Below are 16,569 nucleotides of genomic sequence, written 5' to 3'. Positions count from 1 at the left end.
TGGAACAATGCCCAAGAAGAAAGGAGTCCAGAGCATGACTGGAATCAGGGACACTGTCCCCTAGGACTCCAGTCCCTCTGGCTCCTGGACACACAGCTCCCCACAGGGCAGTCAGAAATAGGCCAATTAGCTTGCGGTGGCTCCTCCCTGACCCAGAAGCTTGGGGACTTTGTTTCAGTCCTCACTTTGGGGATTAAAACATTATCTTTTTGCTCATTACTCTGGAGTTGGTTAAGAAACATGAACATTTATAGAAGTGCTGAGACTACAGATGTTTCTTCTTTTGGTCTGTGTACTGAGTCTCCTGAAGAGAAGCTGAAAATTGGGCAACAATTTGGAGCAGAAGGGTCTGAATTCACCAATGACAGGCACAGGTCAGAGGAGCTGGACATCTGCACTTGGTGATGGATCTGCCTGTGTGCTGGTTGGGTTCATGTGTGAGTCACTGCATCCGTGACTGTGGGTGTCTGCATGTACTGTGTATGCTGTGTACGTGCTGTTTGATAGTTGCATGTGTGTGTGAGTATCTGACTCACAGCCTGACTCTTTTCCTGAGTTAGACCTAATCTGGGCCCTGTTTCAGTGCATGTAGACAAGTTATCAGCCTCCTTGGGTGTGGCCAGGGACTCCTGACTCATGCCTGTGATGGTCAATGCTGGCATCATCACAGCTGAGCACCAGGAGTGAGAATGTTGTCTCTGCTGCTGGACAAGAAGATGCCCGACCTCACGGGGAACCAAAATCAGGTCAGAGAGGGCTCAGACCCCTGCTCAGCAGCGTGTGCTGGGGGACACGTGAGCTGTGTTTGTGGGTGACACACTTGTGTGTGAGACCATGAAGGTGTGTTGTTTGGTTTTCACTGTATGTTACCATGTGTGTGTGACCAGGTGTGTGTGACCACATTCATGGGGTGTTGGTGGTGGTTTTAATGACTGTCCTGTGACTGAATAGGCTTAACTGCCCCATGCTCACTGCCTCCCCAGGAAGGAGATGGTCAGAAAGGGGATGCATGCCTGTCATTAATAGGAGCGTGTGTGTTGCTTGTTGTAGTGAGTGCATGGCTGGGTGTGCATATGTGTCTTTGGTGTTTCTTGTGAGATTTTTGAATTGTTTGTGGCCTTGTGTGTTTTTGGTGACCTGTGTGTACACTGTTTAAGTTACATATATGTGGTGAGTTGAGTGTTTATCAGGTGTGTCACTATTCTAGTGTGTTGATGTGCATTGTGAGTGTGTTTGTGGGTGAGTGGTGCATTGCTGAGTGTTGGGCATGTCTCACTCTGTGTTACTTATGACTTGTATGTGTGCATATGAGTGTTTTTGAGTTGAACCACATATTCCTTATCCTCCTCTTAGGATGGGGACGTGCTCACAGGTGACTGGAATCCTCACATCCACAGTGTGTGTGTATGTGTGTGTGTGTGTGTGTGTGTGTGTCTGGGGCTTCTAATTTGCCCCTATGACCTCTAACCTCTAATACTTCCTTCAGTGCCCATCTTCTGGGTCACCATTGTCAAGATAACCGCACTCTAAGCAACTCGCTGCATCTGCAATGGCTCTGCCGTGCTTCTCACATACCTGAGGGTGACTGTGGCACTCAGTGTTGCTCTTTTCACACTTGTACTTAATGTCCCAGGCAAAGAAACACTAGGTGTCATGCTGTGTGAGGTTAGAGTGCAGAAGTGCCACCACATGGTGGGGAACCTTGAGAAAGTCACTTAACTCACTGGCCTCTGTTTCAATCTATAAAACAGAAGGAATGACACCTGCCTCATGAAACACAGGCCCTCATCAAACATGTGTTTTTAAACAAAGGATAACAAATGTAAGGGTCTTTTATCAATTGAAAGACATCAATAGAAAAGAAGGGAGCTATCCATTATGAGAGATAGTTTGTGGATTATTCTGATTTCAGAGCTATTCTGGCACCAAGTGGCTCTAAGTGGCCACCCATCTCTGGGAGTTTACAGCTATGGGTCAGGGGGACCCGGCAGGGTTACAGGAGGAGTGTGACTGTGCTCCAACAAGGACACTCAGCTCTGTAGTCTCACGTTAAGGCAGAAACGACTGACACCAGTTAGCAGAAACTCATCTTCTATTTCTGCCAAAGTGAATTTTATAGTTTGTCTCTGATCTAGTGCAGAAATTATCCCTCCAAGCTCATCAAGATGTAAACTCATAGAAGTGGGGACCTTGCTTTTCCTGTTCACAGCTGCATCTCAGACTTAGTAGAGGCCCCAACACAGACTTGATGTTCAATAAACAATGCTGAATGAAACAGTGAATGCCCACTTCTTCTGTGCAATGAAGCCTTATTGGTGTCTCTAGGGGTGTGATAGTTCCTGGAACATACAGAGATGGAGGGAAGATGCATGGATCCACAGGTGTGAGAAGTTACTAAGAGTTTAGTTAAAATTCATGTCCCTGAGAATTACAGTATGAAATGTGGTGGCCCTGGTCATGCTTTCTAGGTTCCCGAGATTCCCAAACCTTCTTCATCCCCAGCAGAGGGAGAGCAGCATGAGGCTTGAGAACCAGAGCAGCGTGTCCGAGTTCCTTCTCCTGGGGCTCCCCATCCGGCCAGGGCAGCAGGGCGTGTTCTTCACCCTGTTCCTGGGCATGTACCTGACCACGGTGCTGGGCAACCTGCTCATCATCCTGCTCATCAGGCTGGACTCTCGCCTGCACACGCCCATGTACTTCTTCCTCAGCCACTTGGCCTTCTCTGACATCTGTCTTTCCTCTGTCACTGTCCCAAAGATGCTCGTGAACATGCAGACTCGGCGACAATCCATCTCCTATGTGGGATGCATTTTTCAGTTGTATTTTTTCATGCACTTTGGTTCTCTTGACAATTTCCTTCTTGCAGTGATGGCATATGACAGGTATGTGGCCATCTGTCACCCTCTGCACTACACCATCATCATGCGGGAGGGGCTGTGCACACTGCTGGTGGCTTGCTCCTGGATGGTTTCCTGTGGTAGTGCCCTGTTGCACACCCTCCTCTTGATCCAACTGTCCTTCTGTGCTGACATCATCATCACCCAATTTTTCTGTGACATCACTGCACTCCTGAAGCTGAGCTGCTCAGACATCTCCCTCAATGAGGTGGTCATCTTCATTGAGGGTGGAGTGCTTTTATCCCTGCCTTTAGGTATTGTTTTGGGCTCATATATTCGTATCGGGACCATCATCCTGAGGGTCCCCTCCACAAAGAGACTCTTTAAAGCCTTTTCTACCTGTGACACCACCTCTTTGTGGTGTCTTTATATTATGGGACACTTACAGGTGTTTACTTTATCTCCCAATCATGGGAGCCCAAAGACATAATTGCTTCAGTCATGTATACGGTAGTTACCCCCATGCTGAACCCCTTCATCTATAGCCTGAGAAACAGAGATATAAAACAGGCATTTGAAATGTGTGTTAATAAAGTTAAGTTCTTTAGTTACAATCATGAAATCCTCTTGTTTTAGTCAGGAGCACATTGAGAAATGTCTCTTAAAATTATTGTATAATCAACATCCCCATATAACTTTTTAAATTTTAATCCTCACCTGAGGATATTTTTTTCCATTTATCTTCAGATAGAGTGGGAAAGAGGGAGAGAGGGAGAGGGGAAGAGAGAGAAACATTGATGTGAGAGAGACACATTGACTGGCTGCCTCCTGCACGATCCAACCAGGGCCAGGGATCAAACTGCAACTGAGGTAGTGCCCTTCACTGGAATCAAACCTGCCACTCTTTGGTCTGAGGGCCGATGCTCTAACCACTGAGCAAAAACCAACCAGGGCAACATCTCCATATAACTTTAATAGAATATGTATTCTCTTTCATGTATAAGTGCTGTTAATAAGTCACCTTAGTCAAGTTTGCTACTTGGATTGTCAATAATTCTTCATTCCCAATGAAAATGTTTTACTTGTTCATCATCTCATAAGATATATGCAACGTCTTATGTAAAACGTGTTGCACTATTATAATTGTGGTTTTCTTCTTTGAGATATGTCCACTTTTGCTCATATATTTTTATACTATGTCATTGAGGACACACTGATTTAGCATCATGATCCGTACCTGGTGAACTTTCTATTTTTTCTTTTTTTAACTGATGCTTTTATGCCTGCTTTGTTAGCTTCAAGGGGATTGTGCACCTCTCTTCTCAACTCACAACAAATGACATTATGTTGGTAGATCGCAATCAGCTGTGATGAGAATAATTACACAGTGGAACCTTGTTCCTTGAACTTAATTTGTTCTGGAAGGCTGTTTGAGATGCAATTTGTTAGAAACCTGCATTATTTTTTCCCATTAGAAATCATGTACATTGAATTAATTCATTCTAGACCCCCAAATGATTTTGTTTTAACCTTTTTAAATATATAGTACATATATAATGTACTGTTTAATCTATAAACAAACACTTCTGTTCTTAAATTAATTGAACATCCCCTTACTGGCCCTAAATGAATCACTTTCAGCCCTCATTCCAGGGTGTCTTTCAGGAGGTCAGCATGCGGCATCTTCACCTTTTCATGTATCACTGCCTCCAGAATGCTGTCACTAGCTAACTGCATTTATCCAAACCAAGGACAAACAGTTTTTCTACCTCTTCAATTGCCTGTGATCATTGTTTCTTTTACACTCTGAGCAACATTAGCACTCTTGATGCTTTAAAATTGTGCGAATCATCCATTTCTCCAGTAACAATAGCAAAAACAACAACAACAACAACAAAAAAAACCCAAAAAACAACCACCCAAAACTCACAAAAATATTCATAGCACAATTTTCACAGATGTTAAGGAGCAAAGTTTAGCTGTAGACAAACTCATACTGACTCATTCCCACTTTGTTTGTGGCCTGGGAGACACTTTTTGTCATGCTGATGTATCAGCGTGAAAGGGTTGTCAGGTCAAGAACCAAAATTCAAACCCAGACATTTTTTTCTGTGAACAACTTGGTAGAGAACCGAATTTTTTGAAATGGGAAATATTTGAGAACTAAGTTTTGACTGTACTATGAAAATTGGCTTGTGCTACAAAGCAAAGTTTTGTAAAAAGAAAGAGAGAGACTTTTAAAAAAAGTATTTAATAGCACACCACTAGCAATGGGTCCTACCTTAATACCTCATCTACTTTTGATATTAATATAGATACTTCATAGCTAAATCTATAAATATAGATACATAACAGATATAGATATACAGATAGATAGATGTAGATATAGATATAGACATAGACATAAAAGACACAGTCATAGACATAGACATAGTCATAGACACAGACACAGTCACAGACACAGACACAGACATAGACATAGATACAGATATAGATACTGACATAGACAGAAACAGACACTGACATAGACATAGACATAGACATAGACATAGACATAGACATAGACATAGACATAGACATAGAATAGACAGACATAGACATAGACTTGGACATAGATACAGACATAGACATAGATAAAAATAGATACAGGTAAGACATATAGAGATAGAGACACTAGTACAGTATAGGTAGTAAAGATGCAGCTTTCTTGTGGCTGGTGTTTACATGGCATTTCTTTTCCATCATTAAACTTTTCTATGATCTTATATCTGGAGGTGTTTGTTGTTAACAGTGTAAAGTTGGATTTTGCTCTTTTTATGTAGAACAATAAATATGATATTTCTGGAGAATTTTATTTATTGACATAATGTAATCACAATATATTTAAATTTACATTTTGCACATTACTGACTTTGATACATTTGTTTTATATTTATTCTCTTTTGTCTTCTCTTTTGATGAATTAAATGTATATTTTGTTATTCCATTCTTCTTCTATTAACTTATTAATTATGCATTGTTATTACACTATAATTATTTCCTGTGCTTTATGCAGAAATTAATTCTTACCTGCTCTTTAATTTTTAAATTATACTTCAATATACAAAACAGAAAATTTATCATTTTAGCCATTTGAGGTATACAGTTCAGTGGCATTTAGGACACTCATCACCAACAACTCATTCTAGGATCCCTAAAGAAAACTGTACAGAACCGCAATGCAGTTGCGTACTTTGCAGTTGTGATAAAGTAAGAACAAAGATATCTATGACTCAATATGGAGAAAGATCAGGATATATTGGTAAATAGGAAAAAAATCAGTATGTAAAAGAGCATTTATAACATGCTACTTTCTATAAAAAAAATGAAGGGACATATACATATGTCTACCCATTTAAGCAAAAAGAAACACAGGAAAAAGAAACCAGAAACTAATGAGATTGTTCACCTCCAGGATGTGGGGCAGAAGAAACGGGAGGTGAGTAGAATTAGTTGTGTAGTTCTGACTGTGCTGACTTTTGCCACTAAAAGTAAACAGAGGAGGTGGTGACTAAAACAAAATAGAATAAAACAAAGCAAATGAACCTAATGTATTTCAAATTAATACCATAATTAGACTAAAAGGAAAAATAAAATAAGTAACCTAAGTAATTCTTGAACCCAGCATTTTTTCTATATACTCTCACAATAAAAAACACTGGAAACAGAAACTTAAGCTATACTTCATGTGTCATTAACAGGATATACGTTCCAGCTTCTGAAACAGCTCATGTTGTTTCCAAAGATTCAGCAAATAAGTAAACATTGAGGAAAAGTGAGTGACTCCTCACTCTGAGGAAAAGAGAGGCTCGAAAGGTCTCCACAGTGTCAACTAGAATTGAAGATACCAGCTGAAACTCATGGGTTTCCAAGTGTCCATCAATAGATGAGTGAGTAAAAAAGCCGTGGTACATATACACCATGGAATACTATGCAGCTATAAGAAAGAATGATCTCTTATCCTTTGAGATGACATAGAGGGACCTGGAGAATATTATGCTAAACAAAAGAAGCCAATCAGAGAAAGACAAATATCACATGATCTCACGTATTTGTGGAATATAATGAACAAAATACGTTGACAAACAAAACAGACCCAGAGACATAGAAGTAGGATACAGACTGACAAACCTCAGAAGAAGGGGACTGGGGAGAGGGAAGAGATAAACCAAAGAACTTATATGCATGTATGCGTAACCAATAGACATAGACAACAGTGCGGGAGGGTGGGGCGAGGAGGGATCCGGAGGAGGGTTTCAATGGGGGAAAAAGGAGAAACACCTGTGACAAAAATAAATTAATAAAAAAAAATGTATACAACCCAGCTGGTGTGGCTAAGTGGTTGAGTGTCGACCCATGAACCAAGAGGTCAGTTTGATTCCTGGTCAGGGCACATGCCCAGGTTGTGGGCCTGATCCCCAGTGGGAGGCATGCAGGAGGCGACCAATGTGACCAATAGATGTTCTCTCTCACTGATGTTTCTATCTCTCTTTCTCTCCTTTCCTCTCTCTCTCAAATCAATAAAGAAAAAATATTAAAAAAAAATCTTTAAAGCCCTGGCTAGTTTTTCTCAGTGGTTAGAGCATCAGCCCGTGGACCAGAGAGACTGGATTCGGTTCTCGCTAAGGACATGTACCTCGGTTGCAGTTTGTCCCTGGCTCTGGTTGGGGTAGTGTTGGTGGCAACCGGTTGATGTGTCTCTCTCACATCAATGTTTCTCTCTCTTTTTCTCCCCCCCCCCTCTCCTGCTCTATCTGAAGATACATGCAAAACTGTCCTTGGGTGAAGATAAAATAAAATCTTCAAAAAAAAGTATACATAGATTGCAATTTATAGGTGATATATCAACATCTATTCTGTTTCCATCCCCCGTTCTTTCTGTCCCTCTCCTGATCCACCTCTTGTGGGTAAACTTTCCTTTAGTTCCTTAGCTTCTAGTTTTTTACCTTTATATCTTTATTTTTTTTTAAATCCTTACCTGAGAATACATTTTTTCATTTATCTTTAGATAGAGTGGGAGTGGTGGGGGAGAGAGAGAGAGAGAGAGAGAAACATTGATGTGAGAGAGACACATTGACTGGTTGCTTCCCACATGACCCCAACCAGGGATGGGGATTGAACCATAAAAGAGGTACATGCCCTTGACCAGAGTCGAACCCGTGATTCTTTCGTCCATGAGCTGACGCTCTAACCATTGAGCTAAATCGGCCAGGGCCTTTTGTGTCTTTTTTATACATCTTTCCCAGTTAGCTTCTCTGAGATCATTTAGAATCCTTGTAAACAACGAAGACACTTAAAGCTACAAAATAAATAACAGCAGTGATGAAATAAATAATTCAGAGAATAAAAAATCGTGAGCCTATAATAATATACATACATACATACATACTGAGCGAGGAATACAGATAGTTTCTTCTTATAGAAGAATATCACCTCACACCTGTCAGAATAGCTACTATCAATAAATCAACAAGCAGATGCTGGTGAGGATGTGGAGAAAAGGGAACCCTAGTACACTGCTGGTGGGAATGCAAAATGGTGCAACCACTGTAGAAAACAGTATGGGGTTTCCTCAAATTATTAAAAATGATACTGCATTTACCCAGCAATCCCTCTTCTGGGACTATATCCTAAGAATCTCAAAACACTAATCAGAAAGAATATATGCAACCCTATATTCATAGCAGCATTATGTACAAGAACCAAGATCTAAAAGAGCCCAAGTGCCCATCAGCAGATGCATGGATAAATAGCTGTGGTACATCTACACAATGGAATACTATGCAGCTGTTAAAAAGAAAACATTCTTACTCTTTGTGATAGCATGGATGGACCCGGGGAGTATTATGTTAAGCAAAATAAGCCATGGAAAGTCAAATATACCACATGATCTCACTTATATGTGGAATTTAATGAACAAAATAAACTGACCAACAAATGGAACCAGAGGCGTGGATGGATGGAACAGACTAGCGTGAGCCAGAGGGGACGAGGGTGGGATGACCGGATTAAGCAGGTGAAGGGATTTTCTAAAGAGTATATATGCATACCCCATGGACACAGACAATAGTGTAGTGAAAGCCATCAAAGGGAGCTGCAGGGGCAGGTGGAGGTATTCAAAGGGGGGAAATAGAGTATGTCTACAATGATGTCAACATTTAAAATTTTTAATAAAACGAATACAACTAATGAACAAAAAAGAAATGATAGAATTAGAAAAATCACCCTCAGGCCACATACATTTGTCATATAAGCATCAGCAATGGATGTGAAATAGTAAAGAAAAGAGATATGTTTATATAATATTAAAATATCTACCCAAATGACACCTATTATTTACAAGGTTAAAACACTAAATTTATTTATTTATTTTTGTTACAGATGTTTTTCCTTTTTCCCCCACTGATTCTCCCACGCCCCCTCCCCGCCCTGTTCCCAGCTTTGTTGTCCATGTCCATTGTTCATACATACATCCATATAAGTTCTGTGGCTTATCTCTTCCCCACCACCCCCTCTTCTGGGGATTGTCAGTCTGTACCCCACTTCCATGTCTCTGGGACTACCCCATTCCTCAGACTGTTATGTTCATTATATTCCACAAATAAGTGAGATCATATGATACTTGTCTTTATCTGTTTAGCTTGTTTCACTTAGGATAATACTTTCCAGGTCCCTCCATGTCGTCTCAAAGGATAAGAGATCTTTCTTACAGCTGCATAGTACTCCATTGTGTATATGTACCACTGTTTTTTTATCCATTTTCCTACTGATGGACATTTGAGCTGTTTCCAAATCTTAGCTATTGTAAATAGTGCTGCTACAAACATGGGGAACATATATTCTTTCTGATTAGTGTTTCAGGCTTCTTAGGGTATATTCCTAGAAGTGGGATCACTGGGTCAAATGCAAGTTCAATTTTAAAATTTTGAGGTAACACCATATTGTTTTCCATAGTGGCTGCACCAGTCTGCATTCCCACCAGCAGTATGCTAGAGTCCCCTTTTCTCCACACCCTCGCCAACACTTGTTGTTTGATGATTTGTTGATGGCGGCCATTCTGACAGGTGTGAGGTGATACCTCATTGTTGTTTTAATTTGCATCTCTCTGATGATTAATGATGATGAGCATTTCTTCATATGTCTCTTAGCCATTTGTATGTCCTGTTTGGAGAGGTGTCTATTTAGTTCCTCTGCCCATTTTTTAATTGGGTTCCTTGACTTCCTTTTGTTGAGTTGTATGAACACTCTCTATATATTGGAAATTAACCCCTTATCTGATATATCATTGGCAATTATGCTCTCCCATACAGTGGGTAGCCTTTCCGTTTTGATGATTGTATCTTTGCTGTGCAGAAGATTTTGAGTTTGATGTAGTCTCATGTGTTCATTTTCTCCTTTGTTTCTGTTGCCTTAGGTGATGTATCAGTGAAAATTCTACTGCATATGATGTCTGAAATTTTGTTGCCTACATTTTCTCTAGGATTTTTATGGATTCATGAGTCATATTTAAGTCTTTTATCCATTTTGCATTTATTCTAGTATATGGTGTAAGTTGATGGTCTAGTTTCATATTTTTGCATGTAGCTGTCCAATTTTCCCAACACCATTTATTAAAGAGGCCTTAAAACACTAAATTTAAAAATAATGGTAACTCCACAATAGAGAACCTGGCAGATACCACCTTAGCCAATTGATCAAGGATAATAATATTGGAATTGCAAAAATTAATATCGTATGCCTTCTAATAGTATGCACTGTGGGATATCTGCTGAAAATCTAAGCCTGAAACATACCCACATACATATGTGCATACATACAGAAGGTAAACATAGTAAAATGTTAACCACTGGGGAACCTGAGTGAAGCCTGTCCAATAATTCTTTATATCATTTTTACAACTTTTCTGTATCTTTAAAATCATTTTCAAATGAAAAGTTGACAAATCCTTCATCCCAGTGGGAACAATGCCCAAGAAGGTAGGAGTCCAGGGCATCACTGGAATCAGGACACTGTCCCTTAGGTCTCCAGTCCCTCTGGCTCTTGGACACACAGCTCCCCAAAGGGCAGTCAGAAACCAGACAGAAGCTTGGGGATTTTGTTTCAGTCTCTCATTAGTAATTATGTGTTATCTATGGACTTATATCTCTGGAGCTGGTTAAGAAGAACGAAAGTGTGTAGAAGGGCCAGGGCCATAGATACTTCTAGCTGTCTGGGTGTTAGGCCTCCTGAAAAAACCTGAAAGTTGAGCAACAGTCTGGAGCAGAAGGTATCTGATGGACAAATGATGGGCACAGTTCAGAGGAGCTAGACATCTGCACTTGGCAATGGATCTGCCTGTGTGCTGGTGGGTTCATGTATGAGTCTCTGCATCCATGACTGTGGGTGTCTGCATGTACTGTGTATACTTGTGTACATGCTGTTTGATAGTTTCATGTGTGTGTACTGAGTATCTGACTCATAGCCTGACTCTTTTCCTGAGTAAGACCTAATCTGGGCCCTGTTTCAGCACATGTAGACAAGTTAGCCTCCTTGGATGTGGCCGGGGACTCCTGACTCATGCCTGTGATGGTCAACACTGGCATCACAGCTGAGCACCGGGAGTGAGACTGTTGTCTCTGCTGTTGGACAAGAAGATGCCTGACCTTACGGGGAACCAAGGTCAGGTCAGAGAGGGCTCAGATCCTTGCTCAGTGGTGTGTACTGGGGCACAAGTGAGCTGTTTTTGTGGGTGACACACTCGTGTGTGAGAGCAGAAAGGTGTGTTGCTTGGTTTTCTCTGTGTGTGTGTGACCATGTGCATGGGGTGTTGATGGTGGTTTAATGACTGTCCTGAGGCTGAATAGGCTTACTGCCTCATGCTGACTGCCTCCCCACCAAGGGGAAGTACATATAGGGCTAAGCATGCCTGTCATTAATAGGAGGGTGTGTGCCGCTTGCAGTAGTGTGACTGGGAGTGCATATGTATCATTGGTGTTGGTTTCTTATAAGAGTTTTGAATTGTGTGTGGTCTTGTATGGTTTTGGTGACTTGGGTATATAGTACTTTAGTTATGTATATGTGGTGAGTTGCATGTTTACCAGGTATGGCATGAGTCAGATCTGTTAATGTGTCTATGGGTGAGTGGTCCAACATTGTGTGGTGTGTATGTCTCACTCTGTGTGTTCCTTGTGACCTGTGTGTATGCATACGAGTGTTTATGAGGTGAACTACATATTGGCTCTCCTTTCCTTATACTGGGACATGGTCTCAGGTGACTGGAATCTTCAAATCAGCAGTGTGTGTGTGTGTGTGTGTGTGTGTGTGTGTGTGTGTGTGTATCTGATCCACATCTATAACCTCAGGTGGCCTTCTGAGGCTCCATTAGCTAAGATAACCATACTCTAAGCAATGCCCTGTTTCTTGAAACATTTCTGCTATAATGTTCATGTTCCTGAGTACAACTGAGTCACTTAGAATTGTGCAACCTCTTCTTAACTGTTATTAAACATCCCAGGAAAATATACTCTAGGGATCATGCTGTGTGAAGTTATTGGGCAGAATCACCATCATATACTGATGACACCTTCTGAAAGTTACTTAATTTTTGGCCTTAGTTTTCACATTGATAAAATGAAAACAATTACACTGGTCTTGTGACTCTTGCAGAGGCTCTCAGTAAATAGTTGTTATATAAATAAAGTTAATGTATTTGAGAATTTATTTTCAGTTGGAAAGTATATAAATATGAACAAATTACATTATCTAGCAAGAGGACTAAAAATGTTGGACAACTTTGTGTCCTCACAGCTCTGAAATCATATATTACACTTGGCTCCCCCAAACTAGAAAAGGGAAGTTTCCATTTGAAAAGGTAAAGAACATGGGTTCTGATCACACAGAGATATTAAACACCATGAAGTAGCTAATACTTGGAAATATTCAACATATAGAAAATAATAATACTTGTATATCAAGTTATATATATTACACATCATATATATTATCGATACAGATATACACACACGTGTGTGTGCCCTTCTGTCCCCTACTGTACTGTTGTGTGACTACAGAATTCATATAATTTATGTTTCTGTATCTTAAAAACTAAAATAGGTGAAAGGATATAAATTTTTAGTGTAGCTGTGAAGAGTTTTTAAAATCAGGGAATATAGGGCTGATGTGTGAATTTAATTAGGAAACATAGGTGATGTCCTTAGCCCAGTATCCAAATGTTCACCAAATGTTCAACAATAATATAAAAGATACTTTTTGAATTATTCTGATTTCAGAGGCATCAAGTGGCACATTTCTGGAGTGTCTGGGAGTGTACAGCTGCTGGTCAGGGGGACCCGGCAGGTTCACAGGAGGACTCTGACTGTGCTCCAACAAGGACACTCAGCTCTGCAGTCTCACGTTACCTTAAGGCAGCAACAACTGGCACTAGTTTGCAGAGACTCATCTTCTATTTCTGCCAAAGTGAATTTTATGGTTTGGCTCTGATCTAGTGCAGAAATTATCCCTCCAAGCTCATCACGATGCAAACTCCTAGAAGTGGAGACCTTGCTTTTCTTCGTCATGGCCACATCTCAGTCTTAGTAGAGGTCCCAACACAGACTTGATGTTCAATAAACAATGGTGATGGAACAGTGAATGCCCACTTGCTTCTGTGCAACAAGGTCTTGTTGACTGATTTGGGGGTGTGATGGTTCCTGGAGTCAGACAGGGATAGAACAAAGATGCACACATACACAGGTGTGAAAATTAATAGGAGTGCAGTTGAAATTCATGTGTTCAAGAATTATAGTAGGAGATGTGATGGTTCTAGTCGTCCTTTCTACGTTCCCGAGATCCCCAAACCTTCCTCATCCCCAGCAGAGGGAGAGCAGCATGAGGCCTGAGAACCAGAGCAGTGTGTCTGAGTTCCTCCTCCTGGGGCTCCCCATCCGGCCAGGGCAGCAGGGCATGTTCTTCACCCTGTTCCTGGGCATGTACCTGACCACGGTGCTGGGCAACCTGCTCATCATCCTGCTCATCAGGCTGGACTCTCGCCTGCACACGCCCATGTACTTCTTCCTCAGCCACTTGGCCTTCTCTGACATTTCTCTTTCCTCTGTCACTGTTCCAAAGATGCTAACGAACATTCAGACTCAGCGACAATCCATCTCCTATGTGGGATGCATTTTTCAGTTGTATTTTTTCATACTCTTTGGTTGTCTTGATAATTTTCTTCTTGCACTGATGGCATATGACAGGTATGTTGCCGTATGTCACCCTCTGCACTACCCCACCATCATGCGGGAGGGGCTGTGCACACTGCTGGTGGCTGTCTCCTGGATTCTCTCCTGTGTCCATGATTTGTTGCACACCCTACTCTTGGTCCAACTGTCCTTCTGTGCTGACAATGTGATCCCACACTTCTTCTGTGACCTCACTGCACTCCTGAAGCTGAGCTGCTCAGACATCTCCTTCAACGAGCTGGTCATCTTCACCGACGCAGGAATGCTTTTCTTCCTGCCTTTGGGTATTGTTTTGGGCTCATATATCCGTATAGGAACCATCATCCTGAGGGTCCCCTCCACAAAGAGACTCTTTAAAGCCTTTTCTACTTGTGGCTCCCACCTCTTTGTGGTATCTTTATACTTTGGTACAGCTGCAAGTGTTTACTTTTTCTCCTCATCATGGGACTCCAAAAACATAATTGTTTCAGTCATGTATACGGTAGTTACCCCCATGCTGAACCCGTTCATCTACAGCCTGAGGAACAGAGATATAAAACAGGCCTTAGAAATGTGTGTCAATAGGGTTAAGTTCTTTAAGTGGCAATCACGAAAACCTCTTATTGCAGTCAGGAGCACAGTGACGTGTATCTCCTAAAATTGTTGTGTGGTTGACATCTCTGAAAATGTAATAGCATATGTATTCTGTTGTCATGTATAAATGTTACTAATATGGCAAATAGGTCATATTGCTACGTAGATTGTTAATAATTCTTTATTCCTAGTTTATATTTTTTCTTTTTCATCTTCTTCCAAGATATGTGAAAAATCTTATGCAAAACATGTTGCACAATAGTGATTGTGGATTTTTCTGTTTCTGTTTTGAGTTATGTCAGTTTTTGCTGATGTATTTTTAAATTTTATGTTACAGAAAACTCCTTCAGCATCATGATCTGCTTCTGGTGAACTTCCTTTCGTTTTTGGAACGGAGTCTTTTATGCTGGCTCTTGATGGCTCCAAGCTGACTGCACATCTCTTTCCAATTCTTAATTAGTGACATCACGTTAGCCAACTGTAATCCATCATCATATGAATAATTACACTATGAAAACTGGCATGTGCTACAAAGCAAGGCTATTACAAAAAGAGAGTGACACTTCCAAAAAATATATTTAAGAGCACACCACTTTGTTTATAATTAGGAAAATTTTCTATCAGTGGGTCCTACCTTAACATGTCATCTACTTCTGATATTAGTTTAGATACTTTCTATCTACATGTAGAGATAGAGATAGAGATAGAGATAGAGATAGAGATAGAGATAGAGATAGAGATAGAGATAGAGATAGAGATAGAGATAGAAATAATAGCACAGAATAGATAGTAAAGATGTAGCATGCTTGTGGTTAGTGTTTACATGTTTGTTTTTTTTCATTATTTAGATCTTTTCTTTGTCTTTAGGTCTGTAAAGTATTTATTGTTAACAGTGTAATGTTGGATTTTGCTCTTTTTTTTTTTATTATTATTATTTTTATCCTCACCCGAGGACATTTTTCCATTTTTTGTTCAGATAGAGCAGGAGGGAGAGAGAGGAAGAGAGAGAGAGAAACATCGACGTGAAGGGACACATCGAGTGGCTGCCACCGGCACAACCAACCAGGGCCGGGGACAAACTGCAACTGAGGTACGTGCCCTTAGCGGGAACTGAACCCGGGTCTCTCTGGACCGCAGGCTGACAATCCAACCGCTGAGCCAAACCAGCCAGGGCAGATTTTGTTCTTTTTAAGTAGAGCAACACTTATATTTCTCAATAATTTTGCCTATTAACATATAACATATTAGATGTGACACCTAACACATATAATACATTTGGATTTATATTTTCCATATTACTATGTTTTTTATTTCTTCACAATTTTTCTGTCTTCTCTTTTTTTTTTATCCTTGGACATTTTCCAATTTTTGTTCAGATAGGGTAGGAGGGAGAGAGAGGAAGAGAGAGAGAGAGAAACATTGACATGAAAGGGACACATCGTGTGGCTGCCCCCTGCACGACCCAACCAGGGCTGGGGACAAACTGCAACCGAGATACATGCCCTTAGCGGGAACCGAACCCGATTCACTCTGGACCGCAGACTGACACTAACCACTGACCCAAACCGGCCAGGGCTGCTGTCTTCCTCTTTTTTGATTATATATATATATATATAATTCCATGTTCCCTCTCTTAACTCATTAAACATACATTATAATTATTCTTTTATAATTTTGTTTTTGTGCTATATGAAGAGATTACTTTTTCTTTCTGTTTAGTTCTTCATTGTAGTTTAAATACAAAATATCAAATTCATCATTTTAGCCATTGGAGATATACAATTCAGTGGCATTTAGGATACTCATCACCAACATCTCATTCTAGGATCCCCAAACAAACTCTGCAGAACATCAATGCAATTGAGTATTTGTCAGTTGTGAAAAAATTAGAACAAAGACATCTA

General features: G+C 40.6%; 1 protein-coding gene across 1 annotated transcript; it reads left to right on the top strand.

Annotated features, from left to right (window-relative positions):
* Positions 1 to 2,517: 2,517 nt before the first annotated feature.
* On the top strand, positions 2,518 to 14,729 carry LOC118629810 (olfactory receptor 1J4-like). The gene is made up of 2 exons (XM_036261453.1): positions 2,518 to 3,014; positions 13,742 to 14,729. Exons 1-2 carry the CDS (start codon positions 2,518 to 2,520, stop codon positions 14,727 to 14,729), a joined length of 1,485 nt encoding a protein of 494 aa, XP_036117346.1.
* Positions 14,730 to 16,569: the final 1,840 nt, after the last annotated feature.

Source organism: Molossus molossus, unplaced genomic scaffold (assembly GCF_014108415.1).
Source record: "Molossus molossus isolate mMolMol1 unplaced genomic scaffold, mMolMol1.p scaffold_m16_p_14, whole genome shotgun sequence".
NCBI classification, from domain to species: Eukaryota; Metazoa; Chordata; class Mammalia; order Chiroptera; family Molossidae; genus Molossus; species Molossus molossus.
The sequence above is the reverse complement of the archived record's forward strand: the minus strand, read 5'-3'. Positions and strand labels throughout refer to the sequence as shown.